General features: G+C 48.7%; 1 protein-coding gene across 1 annotated transcript; it reads right to left on the reverse strand.

Annotated features, from left to right (window-relative positions):
* Positions 1-5,170: 5,170 nt before the first annotated feature.
* On the reverse strand, positions 5,171-17,026 carry NELFB (negative elongation factor complex member B). Its single transcript, XM_079324255.1, has 13 exons — positions 16,856-17,026; positions 16,583-16,746; positions 16,302-16,401; positions 14,689-14,919; positions 12,858-13,043; positions 11,811-11,923; positions 10,907-11,009; positions 9,896-9,991; positions 8,573-8,715; positions 7,639-7,745; positions 6,616-6,757; positions 5,788-5,896; positions 5,171-5,572 (listed from the first exon to the last, which is right to left on the reverse strand). The coding sequence occupies exons 1-13, from the start codon at positions 16,955-16,957 to the stop codon at positions 5,435-5,437; spliced, it is 1,734 nt and encodes a 577-aa protein (XP_079180381.1). The 5' UTR covers positions 16,958-17,026; the 3' UTR covers positions 5,171-5,434.
* Positions 17,027-17,243: the final 217 nt, after the last annotated feature.

The following is a 17,243-nucleotide window of genomic DNA, read 5'->3' on the forward strand; positions in this document are numbered from 1 at the left end:
CACTCCCTTCCTTCCACCTCTGGAAGGAGAGAGGAGAGTGGACACAAACTGCCAGGGCAGCTCTCAGCCTTCACAGCAGACAGGAAAATGGAGTTTCAGGGTTAAAAAGAACAAGGAGCATTGCAGAATCTGTCAGCTCCTTCCACAGGCTCACATAAGTGGATAATTAACAAAAGAAAGAACAGATGCTGTGAGACATATTTCTTCTGAGGGTATTTACTTGCTTCTACCTACAACTGTGCCTGAAAAAGTGATTAATATGAAACTGCATTCCTAATTATTGGGTTGCTTTGTATCAGATTGGTAATGACTCATTACCAGGATTTTGTACACATTTCACCACTTCTTTATTCTGTTAACCTTCATCAGGCAACTCAGCTTTGGCACAGCAAATTGATGCTGGCCTGAGGGAGAAAGATTAATATTAAAACTACAATAACAACTGTCTCCTGAGTCCTGGACTGGTTTTTTATGATAATAGCACAAGAACCAGCAGTGTTTATTCTGGTTCAAGCTGGATGGCTGGTTACAGGAATTACCACAGGAATATCTGAGGGTGGGCAGGGCTGGCACAGGGTGCCCAGAGCAGCTGTGGCTGCCCCTGGATCCCTGGCAGTGCCCAAGGCCAGGCTGGACACTGGGGCTGGAGCAGCTGGGACAGTGGGAGGGGTCCCTGCCATGGCAGGGGTGGGGTGGGATGGGATTTAAGGTCCCTTCCAACTCAAACCCTGCTGATTCTTTCTCACTTCTTTGATGTAGAATGACATTCACAGAAGCTGTTGAAGAAGGAAAGACCCCAGTTCTCACTCCTGGCTGCTGTTTCTAGCACAGGCAGATGTGAGGCTGTGAGCTCCCAGGGATGTTTTTCCTCTTCCCTGGGCCCAGACCCTGCTGCTGAGGAGAAGCAGAGCACAGACTCACCCCAAGGCAGCTCTGTCAGGCCAGCTGAGACACCTTTGCCCCTTGTGCAATTGTTTTGTTAGAAAAGGAACCAGGTTTCACTGCCTCCAGTTGTTCAGCCTTGTCCTTCTCAAACTCCTCTGGCAGGTCCAGCAGGCCAAAACCCACCCACACAGATGGTTCAGCTGCTTCTGTGAAGTTCTCCTTCCAGCTGGACTAACCTCGTTATCTTTAGTGTGGGCTCCACGTGCTGCTGGATTCTCCTCAATTTGCTGATAGTCCTTCCTGCACCCAGAGAGCAAGAGCAGGGAAGGGACTTGGGAAAGAGCAGGGAATGCAGATCTCCATGAACTGGAGCAACCATGGGGTAGCAACCCTGTCTGGTGTGTCAGCACTGAGTGACCCTGGGTGGAGCTGCCCTCAGCCCATGTTTTACACCCACCTGAAGCTCTGAGATGCTCATTTGCCTGCTGAGCCTGGCCCTGCTGGAAAGGGAATGCTGGCAAGGACACCCAGAGCATGCCTGGGGTTCAGAGCCATGAGGAAGGAGCTCAGTTCTTGTTCACAGAACAGCCTGGAGAGGAAATGAAGGTGAGAAATCAAGGAGAGAGCAGAGAGCTCACAGCAGGACCTCCCAAAGCTGCAAAGACAAATGCAGAAATACTTCCTCCTCCTGCAAAGCTGCTCCATCAAGACTCCAATCCATGGACACAGCTGGAGGAGCAGAGGCACCTGTGTGCCAGGACAGGCTTCTCACTGCTGACAAAAGGGAGCACAGAGCAGCATCTGTGTCACCCATCAGAGCTGGAAAAAAGGCTGGAAACCCTGGATAGCCTCATGTGCTCTGACTCTGCCTTCAGAGAGACTCAGCACCCAGGGCCAGGCTGTGGCCCCAAACACACCTCCTGAGACAGCCCAGCCTGAGCAGAGCTCAAACAGCATTTAGAGCAGATAAGTACACCTGAAATGCACCTACAGGCAAAATCAGGGCTGTTTTCCACCCTCAAATGGCTGAATTATACTGAAAAAGTAATTAAATAACTAAAAAAAAAAATTATCTCACAGCTGAAACCAGGTCAGGAATGAACAAGATTTTTCATGTCACTTCATTTTCTGGGCTAGATGTAACTCTTCCAAAGCTGAGGGCAGACATTCACCCCAATCAGCTGGACAAGGGGATCCTCTTTTCCAGGGGAAGTCACAAACCAAATTCCCCACCATGCACAACTCATCAGAATTAACCTAAAGGTGACTGCAAAGCCTGAATCTTGCAGCAGCTCTGCCAGAAAAGTCTCTTGGAGAGAAATAACTCAGTTTTCTGCTGTGTATCATCTGCTCCAGCCTTTATCAGACACTCCTTTCAATGCCCTTCTTCCCTCCAGCCACCTGCACCACATCCCATCCATTGCTGCCAGTCCTTTTCCAGAGGGTGCAGTGCCCACAGCAGGGAGAACAGGCTGTTCTGCCGAGGAGGAGATGCTTTGGAGCATTCAGAAGTGTGAGGATGCCTGACAATGGCTCCAGCTGTCCTGTCCCCACCTCTTGTTATGCTGTAAGCCACAGCCCAGCTGAGCCTGATGAGCCTCACTGGGTTCCTCGGATCCCTCAGGAAAACCCACAGACTTGAATTCTTTGTTAAATTCTCTCTGCAGTCAGGCTCAGCGTGGTTGGAGAGAATTCAGGGTTTGTTGGTGTCACAGGGATCACAGCCTGTTGTAAAGACAAATGAAGTGAGCAGGGAGCGATTCCAGCTCCCCGTGTGCCCATCCGGAGGATTTCAGGGCAGGCAGGGCTGCATCACCCTCTAGTGCACACCCGGAGCAGTGCCTGTGCTCACAGCCATCCCGCCGGGGCTCTGCTGAGACTGCGGAAAAATTCCCTTTTCAGCCCGGCTGAGCCTCCCCCGGAGCTGTGCCGGCACACCAGGAAGAGAGAGCTCTGAGTGGGAGCCCCAGAGCAGAGCCAAGGGGCATCCTTGGCTATTCCCAAGGGGTATCCTGGCCTTGGCACAGGGAAAAGCCACTGTCCTGCAGCCCAGCACTCTGAATATGCAGCACCCTGCACCCCATACCCCTGGGATTCCTGGGATCCAAAACCCTGCACATCCAGCACCCTGCACCCCACAACCCTGGAATCCCAGACCCCACATCCCTGGATCCCTGGAATCCCAGACCCTGCACATCCAGCACCCTGCATCCCTGGGATCCCAGACCCCACACCCCTGGATCCCTGGGATCCCAGACCCCACACCCCTGGATCCCTGGGATCCCAGACCCTGCACCCCAGCACCCAGCTCAGCTCCTGCTATGCAGAGCTTCACCTGCACAACAGGAGTCTGTGTAATTCCTGGCACAGGAGTGAAACTTTTCTCATCTCAAAACATGGAAGCAGATTTTCACTACCAAAACATGGAAGCAGAAGTAGGTGTGGAGATGTTCACTACTACAATTGCCTTCTGGAAATTGTCTGCTCACACTCTTGAGCAGCACAGGCCAGGAGAGCGCAGACTCTGCCTCAGCTGCCCAGCTCTCCCCTCCTCAGCCAAACTTGCCACCAGCACTGGGATTGGACAGTTCATATTCTGGGATTCAGTTTCTTCATGGATGTAAAAAACTGGGAAAATCATCACTGTGTGTGACAGTTCTGCAGGTACAGGTACCAGGAGAGCACCATGTTAGCCTCAGGATAAGGGGAGTCCCAAGTGAACAAGAGAATCCCCAAAACAATCCTAAAATATCCTCTAAATCTGAGCAGAGCACAGGCCTGAGCAGGTCCATGGCCAAGGTCTGGCAGCAGTGTGGGATATTATTTTGTCTGTTACCAAGACAGTTTAAACAGTTTGAAACCAAAACTTTGCAGGGCAGACCCAATTGTTACATCCAGGTCCTGTTTCCAAAAAGTCCAGTATCAGAACTGCTGAGGCTCCCAAAGGCAATCCTGACCCCAGGAGCTGCAGTGGAGACAAAAGGAACAAAGGAAATAAAGGAAATGTGGGCTACAGGACAGTGCACCTGTGTGAAACACAAACATATCCCACCTTTCCTGCTCACCCACAGGACACCATGAGTTCCTGAACTAGAGAAGAAATAAAGCACCAAGGTGATGAAAGGAGGGGAGTCACTGCTTTCACACAGCATTTCTGAGCTCAGGAGGAAGAAAACCACACAGAGAGGGAGGGAGCAGCTCTGGGGAGGGAGTTCCACCTCTTAACTACCATGTTTGTTTGGTTTTTTTGGACACAGCTTCAGGAAACAGAAGAGTCTCCTCTTGGCACTCAGAGTGCTCAAGTCCCAGGGAACAAGAACTGATAGGGGGGAAAAAAGGGAAGGAGGTTTAGGTTGGGTATCAGAGCAAGGTTCTTTCACAGAGGGTGGCTGGGCACTGAACAGACCCCTGCACACTGCAGCTGAGGCAGCAGCAAAAGCAGAACTGCAACAGAAACGGTGACACAAGTGAGCCATGCAGAACAGACCTTCCAGCCTGAGAGCAGCAGCTTTGGGTGACCCAACTGCAACCTTTCAGTGCCTGGAGGAGCCTTCAAGGAAGATGGAGAGACTCTTAAAAGGGCCTGGAGTGCCAGGACACAGGGAATGGCTCCCCCTGCCAGAGGGCAGGGTTAGATGGGATATTGGGCAGGAATTGTTCCCTGGCACAGGGTGCCCAGAGCAGCTGTGGCTGCCCCTGGATCCCTGGCAGTGCCCAAGGCCAGGCTGGACACTGGGGCTGGAGCACCTGGGACGGTGGGAGGGGTCCCTGCCATGGCAGGGGCTGGGACTGGATGATCTGAAAGGTCCCTTCCAATCCAGGTAACTTCTATGAGTCTATATTTTCAAAAACAGAATCTCACTCCCCCTACCCTCAACCTTTACTGTCACTGAGGAATATCAGTCTTGCTCTTTGTAACTGCACTTCAAGCTGCTCCTTTGGAGAAAAGTTGGGGGGCAAAGGAGAGAGACTGGTTCAATTTCTGGCTCTCTTTGTGAAAGCCCATCTGAGCAGAGGCTGTTGACTGCTGGCAGCAGTGGACACCCCTGACAGTGCAGCACATCTTACCACGTGCCATGAGAGCTGGAACCTTAAACAGGAACTGGTTTCAGTGGAGCTCATCTCCTCTGACTCTTTCTCCTCTTGAGCATCTTCTCCAGAGACCCCAAGGGGCAGACCAAGGCCAAGAAGCCATGATTAGCCTCAAGAGCCCACACCACCTGCTCAGCCACACCAGAGCTCCACACTCACTGAGCAGAGTGTAAAAACACAGGATGCCAAGCTTAAAAATATGCATTTTCTTTTTTTAAATGTACAGTCAGATTTTAAGTGGATCTACAAGAAGACACTCAGCTATCTTTAAGAAAAGTAAACCTTGCAATGCACTGCATACAGTTTTCTAACCAGCAAGAGCCAGTGAGTTGGGTGAACGGCAGCATTTCCTTAGGGAGCTTCAGTGGCTTTGTTTTTGTTTCCAGCAGGAGGGCAGAGACTCAGAAGGCAGCACAGGCTCAGCTCCTGCCCCCCAGCCCTGCCCTGCAGCCCCAGCTCAGCGTGAGGCTGGAGTGGGCACCGTGGGCAGGGGCAGCTCCATGGAGGGAGTCTCAGTCACTTCAGCCGGGCTGGGCTTGCGGAGCTCCAGTTTCTCACTCAGCTGGTTGTAAAGCTCCTTCACAGCCTCCCCACTCTGCAGGATGAGAATCAGGGACAGGGAAACAGCACAGTCACACTTCATTCTAGCCAGAACACCCAGTGTGCCTGTACCCTGTGTGTTTAACACAGGAGGAAGCTGCAAGGTGATCAGGCCACAGCTGGGTACACTTGGAAAGCAGAGCTGGTGTTCCACTCAGCAGTGTCTGGAAAGACAGCTGCTTTCCTCTGCCATCAGTTTTCCCTTCCTACCTGCTTGGTGGGCTCCAAAGCTTTCTGGAGAGACTCTAGTTTGGCTGGGGCAACTTTGTGATGCAGATGCAGCAGCAGCCTGAGCACATGTCTGTGCACGTTCTCCTTCCTGCAAGAGCCATTGGAAGGCAGAGTAACCAAGACAAACAAACACCACATTGAGAACAAGGAAGCCACAGCACCAGAATAATTCACCCACCACCGACTTTGTTATAATTTTCCAAAACCCCTGAGAATTTGAGCTTCTGTAAGGGGCTAATTTAGTGTAAGCACTTACACTGCCTTAGACCTTCAAGGATTCAAGGAATTGTTCAACAGGAGGGGATTACCTGCACAGCCATGAGGAGGGAGGGGGAGATTTTAAGCAGAGTGTGTGGAAGATGCAGCAGCAGCACATGCTGCTACGCCCCAGCAGTAATTTCAGCCACTTCCAGGGAAACTTTCTGGAGGCTGAACTTATCTGCAGGCCACTAGAGTGACTGACCAGAGGTAACAACAGCTTTTTGAGTGCTGCTGATACTGCAAAGAGCTGAAGTTAACTGTACATAGCCAGAGCTATGTACAAAGCCTGAAGGATAATTTCCTTTGCAGCTCCAATTTAGGGATAATGAATTCAGTTTAGATAAAAATTCACCATCAAGACATAACCATTTGCTGATAAAAACTTCATCCCAAAACATACACCTTTCCTTAAAGGAAAACAGCATCAGGCTGATATTTCCACTGCCTGTGAAGAATTTGGTGAACTATTAAACTATTGTTCATAGCAGTAAAACTTCTGTCAGGCAGAGTAAACTCCCTCTCTCCAGGGAGAAAAATCTTCTTTACCTGGAGCAGGCAGTGAGGAAGAAGCCATCAAAGAGACTGGTGCAGAACTCCTCGAGTGCAAACTCATCACTGAGCAGGGTGAGGTTTCCAGTGAGCAGGTGCAGGAAAATGTCACTGAAGGCCAAGTCACTGAATGTCTCAACTATAAAATATGGAAAGAGACAGAGACTGACAAGGATGTGCCAAAACCTGTCCATATAGCTCCTGCTCCTGCTGGAAACCCTGCAGTGAGGTTTTACCATAGAATGGTTTGGGTTGGAAAGGACCTTAAAGCCCATCCCATTCCCACCCCTGCCATGGCAGGGACCCCTCCCACTGTCCCAGCTGCTCCAGCCCCAGTGTCCAGCCTGGCCTTGGGCACTGCCAGGGATCCAGGGGCAGCCACAGCTGCTCTGGGCACCCTGTGCCAGCAATGCCCACCCTGCCAGGGAACAATTCCTGCCCAGTACTTAATCTAAGCCTACTTTCTTTCAGTCTTTTTTTTTTCTTTTCCCTCATTTCCTTTGATAACAGGCAGCCCAGGCAAGTGGCTTTGATCTTTCAGACATAAAAGATTAAAAGCAGATTGCTCCAGAGCTCTCCTGCAACTCATCCCAGAGGAGTCAGTGAACACAATAATATTGGTGAAAAAATTAAGGCTGTGCTCAGTCCTATTTTGTTACCAGTTTTTTTTATCACACAAAGCCAAGTCCCAGCAACTTCTGGCCACCTGCAATCACTGTGGGCAGCAGAACTGGGGCACCTGCTCTGAATCTTTCAGATTCATTCCAAATGGTTCTCAACTGACCTCATTGTTAAAGGAGCCCTTCATGTAAGGAACCACTGACCTCAGCCACTGTCCCTAAAATCTCATATCAGCAGAAAACTGCAGAACCCAAAGACTCACAACTAAGTCACCAAAGAGCCAAAGGCAGAACATGATGTCCCTGGCTCTGACATCCCTTTCATTCCAGGTTCAGTGGCCTCCTGAGTGTCCAATACAAGGCAAACAGCCATAGAACAGAAGATTAGACAAAGACCTACCTAGTGCTGGCAGGAGCCTCAGAAAAGCATTCTTGTTCCTCTGTTTGGTGATGTGAAGGATGTAATACAGCCCAATCTCACAAGCTATTCTGTTCTCCTGCAGGAACCTGTTATGGCACAAGCAAAGTTTATTCATCAATAAAGCTTTTTTTTAGTTTTTAAGAGGTTTAAAGTACTTTTGGGGTAGTTATCAAGCAGATACAGCAGTGGCTAAACTCAAACCCACTGAAGAGCAGCCATTCAGTGAGTGAGCAGATGGATCATCCCATGCTCACTACCACACTCCAGAAAAACTGAACATTCAGCAAACAGCTGGATTTGACTGTGAACATTCATAATGTATTAATGATAGAAGTGCTGTTCAAAATGGGGTTCAGAAGAAGTCCAAGTACTCAAAAATTATACAAAGTCAAATTCTGTTTTACTCTCCCAGCCTGTGACAGAGGAGAGAACAACTACCAGGACCCAGTATCCCAGATTCTGGAATTGTGCTAGAAATCAGCAGAACATCTGAACACAACAGAGCACAGAGAGGTTTTAACTATCATTTTGACATCCCTAGAGTGACAAGTTATCAACAGAGAAAGAGTGTGGTTGTCAAAAATGCCAATTTTGTGATTTCCAATAAAGCTTTTCATTCAGCTGCACCCAGATATCACCCAAAACTCAGCATTCACTGCCTGGGAAGCTGAACAGAAACACCAAATACTCTCCTATTTTAGGTCTTTTAGGAAATATTACTTTATGTAGATAAATTTTATGTGAGGGAGCACAAGTGAAAGCTGTTTTGCTAAAGGGAAGTTCAGACTTGCTGCATTAGCACTGACTCCCATCCCAGGAAGCCTTGCCCTGAGCAGAGGCAGTTTTCCCTGCCAGGTCTGGCTCCCTGCTGCTTTGCTGCCAGACCCTGCAGTGGGTGGGGCCAGGCACCTACTTGGTGAAAGCCTCGGGAATGGTGCTGGGGTAGGGGATTGGTCCCTTCTCCTCTGAGGGCAGCTTCTGATCCACAGTGAAGGTGTGGTCATCCACCACAAAGGACATCAGCAGGGGCAGGAACCTGGTGATCAGCTCAGCTTCCTTGGAGGGAGGGAAGGACAGAGGGAAGAGAACAAATCCATCATCAGTCACTTCATGCCACCTAATGGTCCTGAAGTGCAGTGACAAAAGCAAGGCACTGAGGAAAATCCAGTTCAAAAGTCCTGAATAATTCACTTCTACATATTCCATGGTAATTAGGAGAACTCCAGAAATATTCCTGCTCAAACCCTTTCTTTGGACAAGTGTGCAGCATTTCTCCTGAGAGGCCCTTCCCAGCACTGCTGCAGGCATGGGATGTGCTCAGGATGACATCAAACTGCTGATACCAACAATTACAGACTCACAGCATGGCCCAGGCTTATTTGTGGTAACACAACCACAAATAAATCAGATTTTGAAGGCTGATTCAGAGGCTCCCTTTAGAAAGAAACTGAGCATTTTCCCTTACAGGCTCATGAGAGAGCACAAATCACAGCATCACCTCCAGAATTACTGATCACTCTCACTGCTACAGTGGCAGTGTTAAGGCACACCTTCCCTGGGGTGAATTTAAACATCCTAGCAGCCAGGAGTGGATGTATTTTGGAGACTTCAGAGGCCTGGGTATTTATAAAACATTTACTATTTTATAGTTCAGAACAGAAACAGCAAATTCCTCCTGAGGAACAGCCCTGCTGTGCAACACCAGGGTTGGCCCTCCTGCCCTCAGATGAACTACACTGGGATTCCTGTAATACTGGGAGGGGATTTCCAAAGCATGGAAAGATTACAATTCAGTGTGGCACCACATTAAATTCCTGTAACAGAGAGTTGGGAGGGGAAAAAACATTTTTCTTGTCAATGAAAAGCTTCTAAACTGCTACCAGAGTTTGAGACCAGTCTTGGAAATGCTGCTTTCCTCATGCGAGATGTGTTCTACAAACACATCAGCTGTGTACAAGACTCCAGGAAAAATGAGAAAGCAATAAGCAACCAGTGGAGTAATTAACAGAGATACAGGCTGATTTTAGAACAGTAAGGACCAGGCACCCATGGAAATAAAAAGGCAGGTAATGGAAACTCACAGTCCAGAACAGCTGTTCTGTGACCACTGTTTTTTCTCAAGGAAAGCTCTGATGAGACATTTGGAGAACAAATGTTTAATAAGGAATGAAATAAAGTAATAAACAAGTCTGAATTTGATTAACTGTGCTAAATTCTTACCATCAAAAGGGCTCACCATTTTTGGTTCCTTGAAGACTTGGCTGTCAATCATGTCCCAGGCCCCCTGTCCCAAAGACAGCATCCTAAGGAGCAGCAGCAGATCCGGGCTTTCCTCCAATTTGAAGGGGAGAGAAAAACAGCTATTTTAATCTTCACATGAGATACTTATTTGGAAGCAGTGGTTTATATTCAAAGCTGTTCTGGATTAGCAGCTTTGTCCAAGACTGCTAAAGGCATTCAGTTCAAGTTAATTGAAAACTGATCCTCAAATGGGCATCAGATAACTGCCACACCTCAGGGTTTGTGGGGGGTTGTAGATTTATAATGTACCAGGAAGTCTGCAGCCACCTGAGCACATCTTTTTAAAATGTGTCCAGCCCAATTAGTGCACTAAAATATAATGTGTGAGAGGACAAAACAAGTCATCTCAGTAGAAGAAAGGAGGAGAAAGGGTGTGGAAGAATGACAATGGATTTTTTTTGTTGTTTATATTGTGTCCTGAAACCCAAATGACTTTCAGTCTTAAACTGTCACAAGGAAGTTACTCCATGCAGCAATAACACTGAACAACTCAGGGATAAAACAGCAAGTGGCTCCCATTGTCCAGACACTTGTCAGGGTGCCCTTAATATTTCAGCACCTCCTGCAGACTCCACTTACAGGAACTGTTTTATCTCAGCCACCAGACCAGAACTGTGCAAACAAACCCATGGCATTGACCATGGCAAAGAAAGATGCTGCTGTCACACAAACTGATGGAGGGAAAAAGCAGGGAGGAACAGATTCTATATTATTCTGTATTTGCACAGCTGCCAGGCAGAATGAGCCATGCAGAGAATTCATGGTCAGTTTTGGAGAATTCCAAAATGCCCATGTCCAATGCAGGTGCTGCAAATGGACAGGAGTCATGTTTCCCTTCTTGCAACTGCCACATTTGGGAACTTCTGAGATCTGGACAGTGCCAGTCCTTCCCTGATGGCTGTCAGTCAGCCAAGACCACAGCTCAGGTTAGGAACACAATGCTTACCCTGGGTAAGGTGTCCTGTCCAACCAGGTCCTGCAAGTGCCTTATGGTGCTCAAGGCTAAGGTGTTAATGGCAAAGGGATCACACAGGATCATTGACAAGTCCCTGAGAAGAAGCAAAAAATCAAACACTTGTCATCCATAACCAATGACCCCACTGTACAGGTCCAAACCTAACTGTGTGCACCTGATGAATCTCCTCCTGCCTTGTACAGAAATAACATTCATGTGGGTTTTGACATGAAAGAGCACAAAAAACAATTGCTGAACATATTCTGCACTGAGATCAAGCACAAAATCTCCCACAGCCACTTGAAGCTCTGCTGGGAGACAGCCCAAAGACAGTGGAGCTCTTTGACCATCTCCAGAGTGCTGAGGACAGAAAGGTCTCAGAGGCTTTTGAAAAACACCAGGTAAAAGTGAATTCTCAAATAGTGAAGACTTAAAATACCAATGGACATTTAAAATACCAATGGACAAAATCTGAAAGTACCAGCTAAATAAAATACTGTGAGGGCACCTTCCAGAAATGAAAGTGTGCCAGATCACAGCATTTGAAGCTAATGAAGTACTTTAACTGACAAGTATCACCAGCCCATTTTCTCTGGGTTTAAAGCCAGACTAGTCATTCATAATTAGTTATTCTGACTCCCAAGAAAGGCTCCTGAATTTTGTTATGAGGCCACAGGGGAGACTCAAGAGTGCAAGTGAAGCAGTGCAAGCTCTGCTATCAGGATGTGCCTGGCTGTGCCCCAGCACACTGAGGGATGTTTGGGATGTGACTGCAGAGAGGGGCTGCTGGAGGTTTGCTGGCTTTAGGGAAGAATTAACACATCCAGCACCTGTCAGATGTTGTGAGTGCTAGGAAGCTTTTGACAGTTTCCCAATGAGTAGCCCAATGCCTTACCCCAACACTTGCTCTTGTCCTTTCTTCACCCCATCCAGGAACCCTTGCAATTCCCGAGCTCTCTTGTTGTCCACGAACTTCTCCCGAATGCAGGCGTCCAGGCACCAGGTGAACTGCCACCAAAGGAACTCATTAATCCAGCAAGAAACACGGGGTGTCAGAGAAAATAGGCCCAGAATCACCTCAAAATATCTGCAACTGAGATGCTTCATTAATGTGCCCAGGCACAGTATCTCACTGGTGACTGACACAGAGGTCAGGAGTGCCCAGGGAAGCTAACCTGGGGTCACTTACTCCAATTCCCTGGCAATTAAGGAGCAGGAGTTAAATCAATCACTGCCCTGCACAGCTGTGAACTTACACAAGTAGGAGACCGAAAAGAAGCATCATCACATAGAAATAAAAATATGGTTTATTTTGGCCACTGCAATAGCACTCCCATTCTCTAAAGGAAGGAATATTGACAGTAGAGGCGTTTGTGCTTTAGAGCTGTATTACTGAACTATTTTTAAGCAGTAAAACATGTAAAACTTAACAACTACTTCAGAAAAAAAGCCTTGTTCCAGGTCAGAGTGATGCTACCATGAACAAGAGGCCAGTAATAAGATCTTGCTGTGACATTACCACATCTGTCACTTCCCAATATTTGAATAATTTAAAGTTTTCTTATAATTCAATACCCAAAGTATTTATTCTTACACATTTTACTGACAGATGGAGCATAACCACAACTGGGAGAGAAGCCTGGAGTAAGAACCTGGGGCCAGCTGATGGTTTTTATTATTTTTGAAGCATCTACATAGAATAGATGTCAGATTAGATATTGCTTTTAACACTCCCAAAGTACTCTAAAATTGAGTGATTCATGGATTCATGAAAGCAAACTGTTGGTTAACCAAGCTGAAGTTCTCACCTGAAGGTCCAAGGAATATAAGATGACATTTACGTTCAAGGTCTGAACTCTCTTTACAGAAAGGACTCATATTCTCTGGGCTTTCTCCAGCAAATCCTCCATAAATACCCCCATGTGTCCCACAGGATTGGTACCTTGTGACAGGGGTCAACAGTGCAGATGTCACTGATCTCCAGGTCGTGCAGTGACATCAGGAGCTCTGCCCTCAGCGTGCAGTAGTGGACGTTCCTGGTGCGCAGGAACAGGGTCCTCAGGAACTGCAGCACCATGTCATAGAGCTTCACGTTCTTGCCGATCATCTGCGTCAGCTTCTGCACCACCTGAGCTCAGAGGGCACAAACGGGCTCAGCACCAAGAGATGCTCTCATTCTACACACACACACACATGTAAATTCATTATGTGATCTGATTTACCAAGATTGAAGCATCTGTAGGGACATGAGGTCCTGAAAAGAAACTTTTTGCTCCAAGATTTATGTGCTGGGTTGATGTGTCAGCAATGTGTATTCTGTCCCCATCTGTTAAGCCAGGTGGGGCAGTGTCCCTGATCTCCTGGCACATATTCTCTGCTAATGGGCCATCTTTAAACCAGCTGGGACAATCATCTTTATCTTCCCACAGCCCATCCTCCCTCCAGGAGATATCTCCTGTTCATGGCCACTGAGTCCCAGTGCATGGCTGATAAAATTCCATCATCCCACTGGGAGATGCTCCTGCCAGGGCAGGAGCCAAGCCTTTCCTACCCAGAGAAAAACTGAGATTTTGGACACCAAGGCACCTTCTTTCCACTGGATTCCAGAGGAAAACCAGACCTTTCCCCATCATCCCTGCACCTTCAGAGGAAACTGCACCTTCTCCAGGAGCACTGCTCCAGCTGAACCACATCTGCCCCTGCAGGAGGATGCAGCCACCATGGAATGGGACTGTGCCACCACCCTGACTGACTGACTGTGTCAGCTTGGATTCTGACTCTGGCAGGGCTGGGATTGTTCTTTGTAATACTGCATTTCTATTTTAATTTTTCCTAGTAAAGAACTGTTATTCCTAACTCCCCAATCTTTACCTGAGAGCCCCTTAATTTCAAAATTATAATAATAATTTGGAGGAGGGGGATGTTTACATTCTCCATTTCAAAGAGAAGCTTCTGCCTTCATTGGCAGACACCTGTCCTTCAAACCAGGACAATTTCCAAGAGCATTTGTTCAAGAGACATTCACCAAGACTTCAACAGCCATCATGTTTTTGTCCCAACCCACAAGTTTCTTTCTTTTACCCTTCTGATTCTCCCCTCATCCCCTCAGGGGAGTCACCAATGGATGTGTGGTGCTGGGTGGCCAGCTGGGGTTAAAGCACAACTATGCAGTGCAAACCCAGAGTAACTTGCACCAGGCCACTTACACCAAATGATTCTGAAAGCCAAACAGGTCTAAAACAACCCCACTTAATAAATGAGCTGTCCTCTCTGAAATGAAAGCTTTGTATTGTCTTATAGATAATTTAATTCAAAGAGCATCTTTTCTGGATGCAAATTAACTACAGCTTTCTACATACCTAAAAAAAAAAAAGCAACTTCAGCTGAGCTATGTCCACTAAAAAGGGTCCCAAGAAAGCAAATTTAACATATCAGCATACTCAAACTGATGTGATAGAGATGTTCAGCCTCCAGAATAGCTGAAGTATATTAAAGCTAGACCGAACAACAGAGAAAAAAATGTGCCCTCTTTTTTTAAAGTGCATTAACAGCTTAGAACATTCATCATTTATTACACAACTAAAATAATTCCTGCTGCTTTCATCAAGATGTGTAGGAGAAAATGGCTTGGTGTTTCTTGCAAGGAGTTTGTTTAGCTAAACAACTTCAGCAGCAAAGGTGGGCAGGGGAAAACAGCCCCTGTTATGTGATGGCTGACTGAAAGCTGATAAATTCTCCTCAGCAGCACACTGTGAGGGTTTCATTGTCCTTACCTCTCCCTGACGTCTTGTTTTGGGAGATGGACTGAAGAAATTTTGCAAGAAGGAAATATCATTGCTGAAGAGAATGTTCTCCTTCTCCAGGATGTATTGTTTCAGCAGGGGTGACACCTCATCCCCAAAGAGAGCCTGGTTGTCCTGCCAGATCTGCCTCTTCACCTCCACAGCACAGGCCTTGTACAGGTCCTTATCAGCCATCACCAGCTTCAGCTTCTTCTCAGGGACCTGCAATGCACACAGCAGTTACACAGTGAGCAGCACCTCACCTGACAGTCCATGTAACCCATAACTGACTCCAGGAGGCATCTAAAACATGGAATCAGAGAATCCCCTGATCCCCCAGGATCAGCCAGTGCAGCCCCTGTCCCTGCCCAGACCCCCAACAATCCCAGCCTGTCCATCCCTGGTGTCCAAACGCTCCTGGAGCTCTGGCAGCCTCGGGGCCGTGCCCATTCCCTGGGGAGCCTGGGCAGTGCCAGCACCTCTGGGGGAGGGAAGAGCCTTGCCCTGAGCTCCAGCCTGAGCCTGGGCAGTGCCAGCACCTCTGGGGGAGGGAAGAGCCTTGCCCTGAGCTCCAGCCTGAGCCTGCCCTGGCCCAGCCCCAGCCATTCCCTGGCTCCTGTCCCTGTCCCAGAGCAGAGCCCAGAGCTGCCCCTGGGGAGGAGCTGCAGCCCCGGGGAGCTCTGCCCCCAGTCTGCCCCAGCTGAGCCATCCCAGTGCCCCCAGTCTGCCCCAGCTGAGCCATCCCAGTGCCTTCAGTTGCTCCTTATGGGTCCCTGCAGACTTTTCCCCATCCTTTCAACATTTTCCAACAGCTTTAGATCTTCAGATGTTTTTTTTATCTTGTGCCCAAACAGCCCAGGACTCAAGGTGAGGCTGCCCCAGCACAGAGCACAGTCCTCTCCATGCCCTGCTTCCCACCTCAGACAATCTGGGCATTCACCCACCCAGTGCAGCAGTAAACCAGTTCTCAGAGATTTCTTCAACAACCAAATCACACACCCTTAATTCTTCCAAAGAATAAAAAATATCAACTTTAAATCTCCAGTGCTGAGATTTGAGGTGATGTGTCCAAACTCAGTGACTTACTGAAGTTCTAGCAGGGTTTTGAATTTATTACCTTGAGTGCAACATGATGCTTTTAGGAAGGACACTCCTAGAGATTTTTGTTTCACAGATCTGATTCTCCCTCCTGCCCACTTTTAATTGCACTCCTCAAGTCTTACTTTCCACTTGCCTGAGGTTTGTAAATCAGTTGTGGAAAAATTCACCTATCAGCAAACTTGACTTTTTAAGGAAGCTGCATGGATTGAAGAAAATAGGGAAATGGTCTCATCTGATTATCAAAATGTAAAATGCTTTTTTATTTAGTCCACTGAGTTATTAGCAGATACAAGAATCTATTGACTCTTCAGTCAGTCCCTGACACTGAACAACACACTTGCAGAAGGTGCAGAGAGCAGAGCCCACCTGCCAGAGGCACACCATAGATCTCACACCAGTGACACACATGTCACACCAGGGACACACCATGTCACACCAGTGGCACACATGTCACACCAGGGACACACAATGTCACACCAGGCCAACCAGTGCAGAGCTCCCACCTTGGGCAAGTGCTTCATGACACACATGACCACAGGCTGTATCGAGGGCATCTTGACCAGGGAAAAGCTCTTCTCTAGCAGATCTTCCAGCTTCTTGTATCTGAATAAACAGAAACACACGAGACTAAGTGCCACGGAGCAGTAAAGGAACAAAGTGGGCACCTCAAAGCCACTGGAGCTCAGGCCCTGAGGAGCCCATCTCTCCTTTACAGAAGTCACCCATGCCCTTCCACTCACAACTCCCAGCTCACTCCACGGAACCAAGGAGACTGCTGACACACCTCTCCTCCACCTTGCCCTCCAAGGCGATGGCAGAGACTCTCTCCAGCAGCTTCTCCCGCAGCTCATCGAACACGGACTGGTGGAACTCGAGCCGGGGGGTGCCGTGCAGGTCCAGGAAGGGCAGCGCATACTGCAGCGAGGGCAGCAGCACCCCGTTCTCCGTCTGCAACACAACCGCAGCGGGAACTGAGAACGGCACCCGGCAAAACAAACAAAGCCGGGGAAAACCCAGCGCAGGTCCCCGCACGGCGGCTCCGCGGCGCCCGGCGCACCTGGAACTGCTCGATGGCCTTCAGCGGCTCCGTGCAGTTCGTCAGGGTCTCCTTGAGGTCCTCGCCGTTGGCCACTCCCAGCTCCTGCAGCCCCGCGTACATCTCGGCCTGCCCGGGGGCGCGGGGCCGCTCCCGTTCCCGTTCCCGTTCCCAGTCCCGGTCCCGGTCCCGGTCCCGCCTCACGCCGCCCCGCCCCGCGCGGTGCGCTCCGCTCCGCCCCGCCCCGCCGCGCCGGGCCCCGCGCCGCAGCACCAAGGTTCCGGCGCAGCAAGGTTCCGCGGCTCGGCCGGGCCGGGCGGGCGGACACCGCAAAGGGATAATTGATCAAAGATTCGTGATTTATGATTTTAGTCATAAAAGTATTGGCGTTTGTGTGAACCAGAATACT

The sequence above is a fragment of the Erithacus rubecula genome (genome assembly GCF_903797595.1).
Source record: "Erithacus rubecula genome assembly, chromosome: 21".
NCBI classification, from domain to species: Eukaryota; Metazoa; Chordata; class Aves; order Passeriformes; family Muscicapidae; genus Erithacus; species Erithacus rubecula.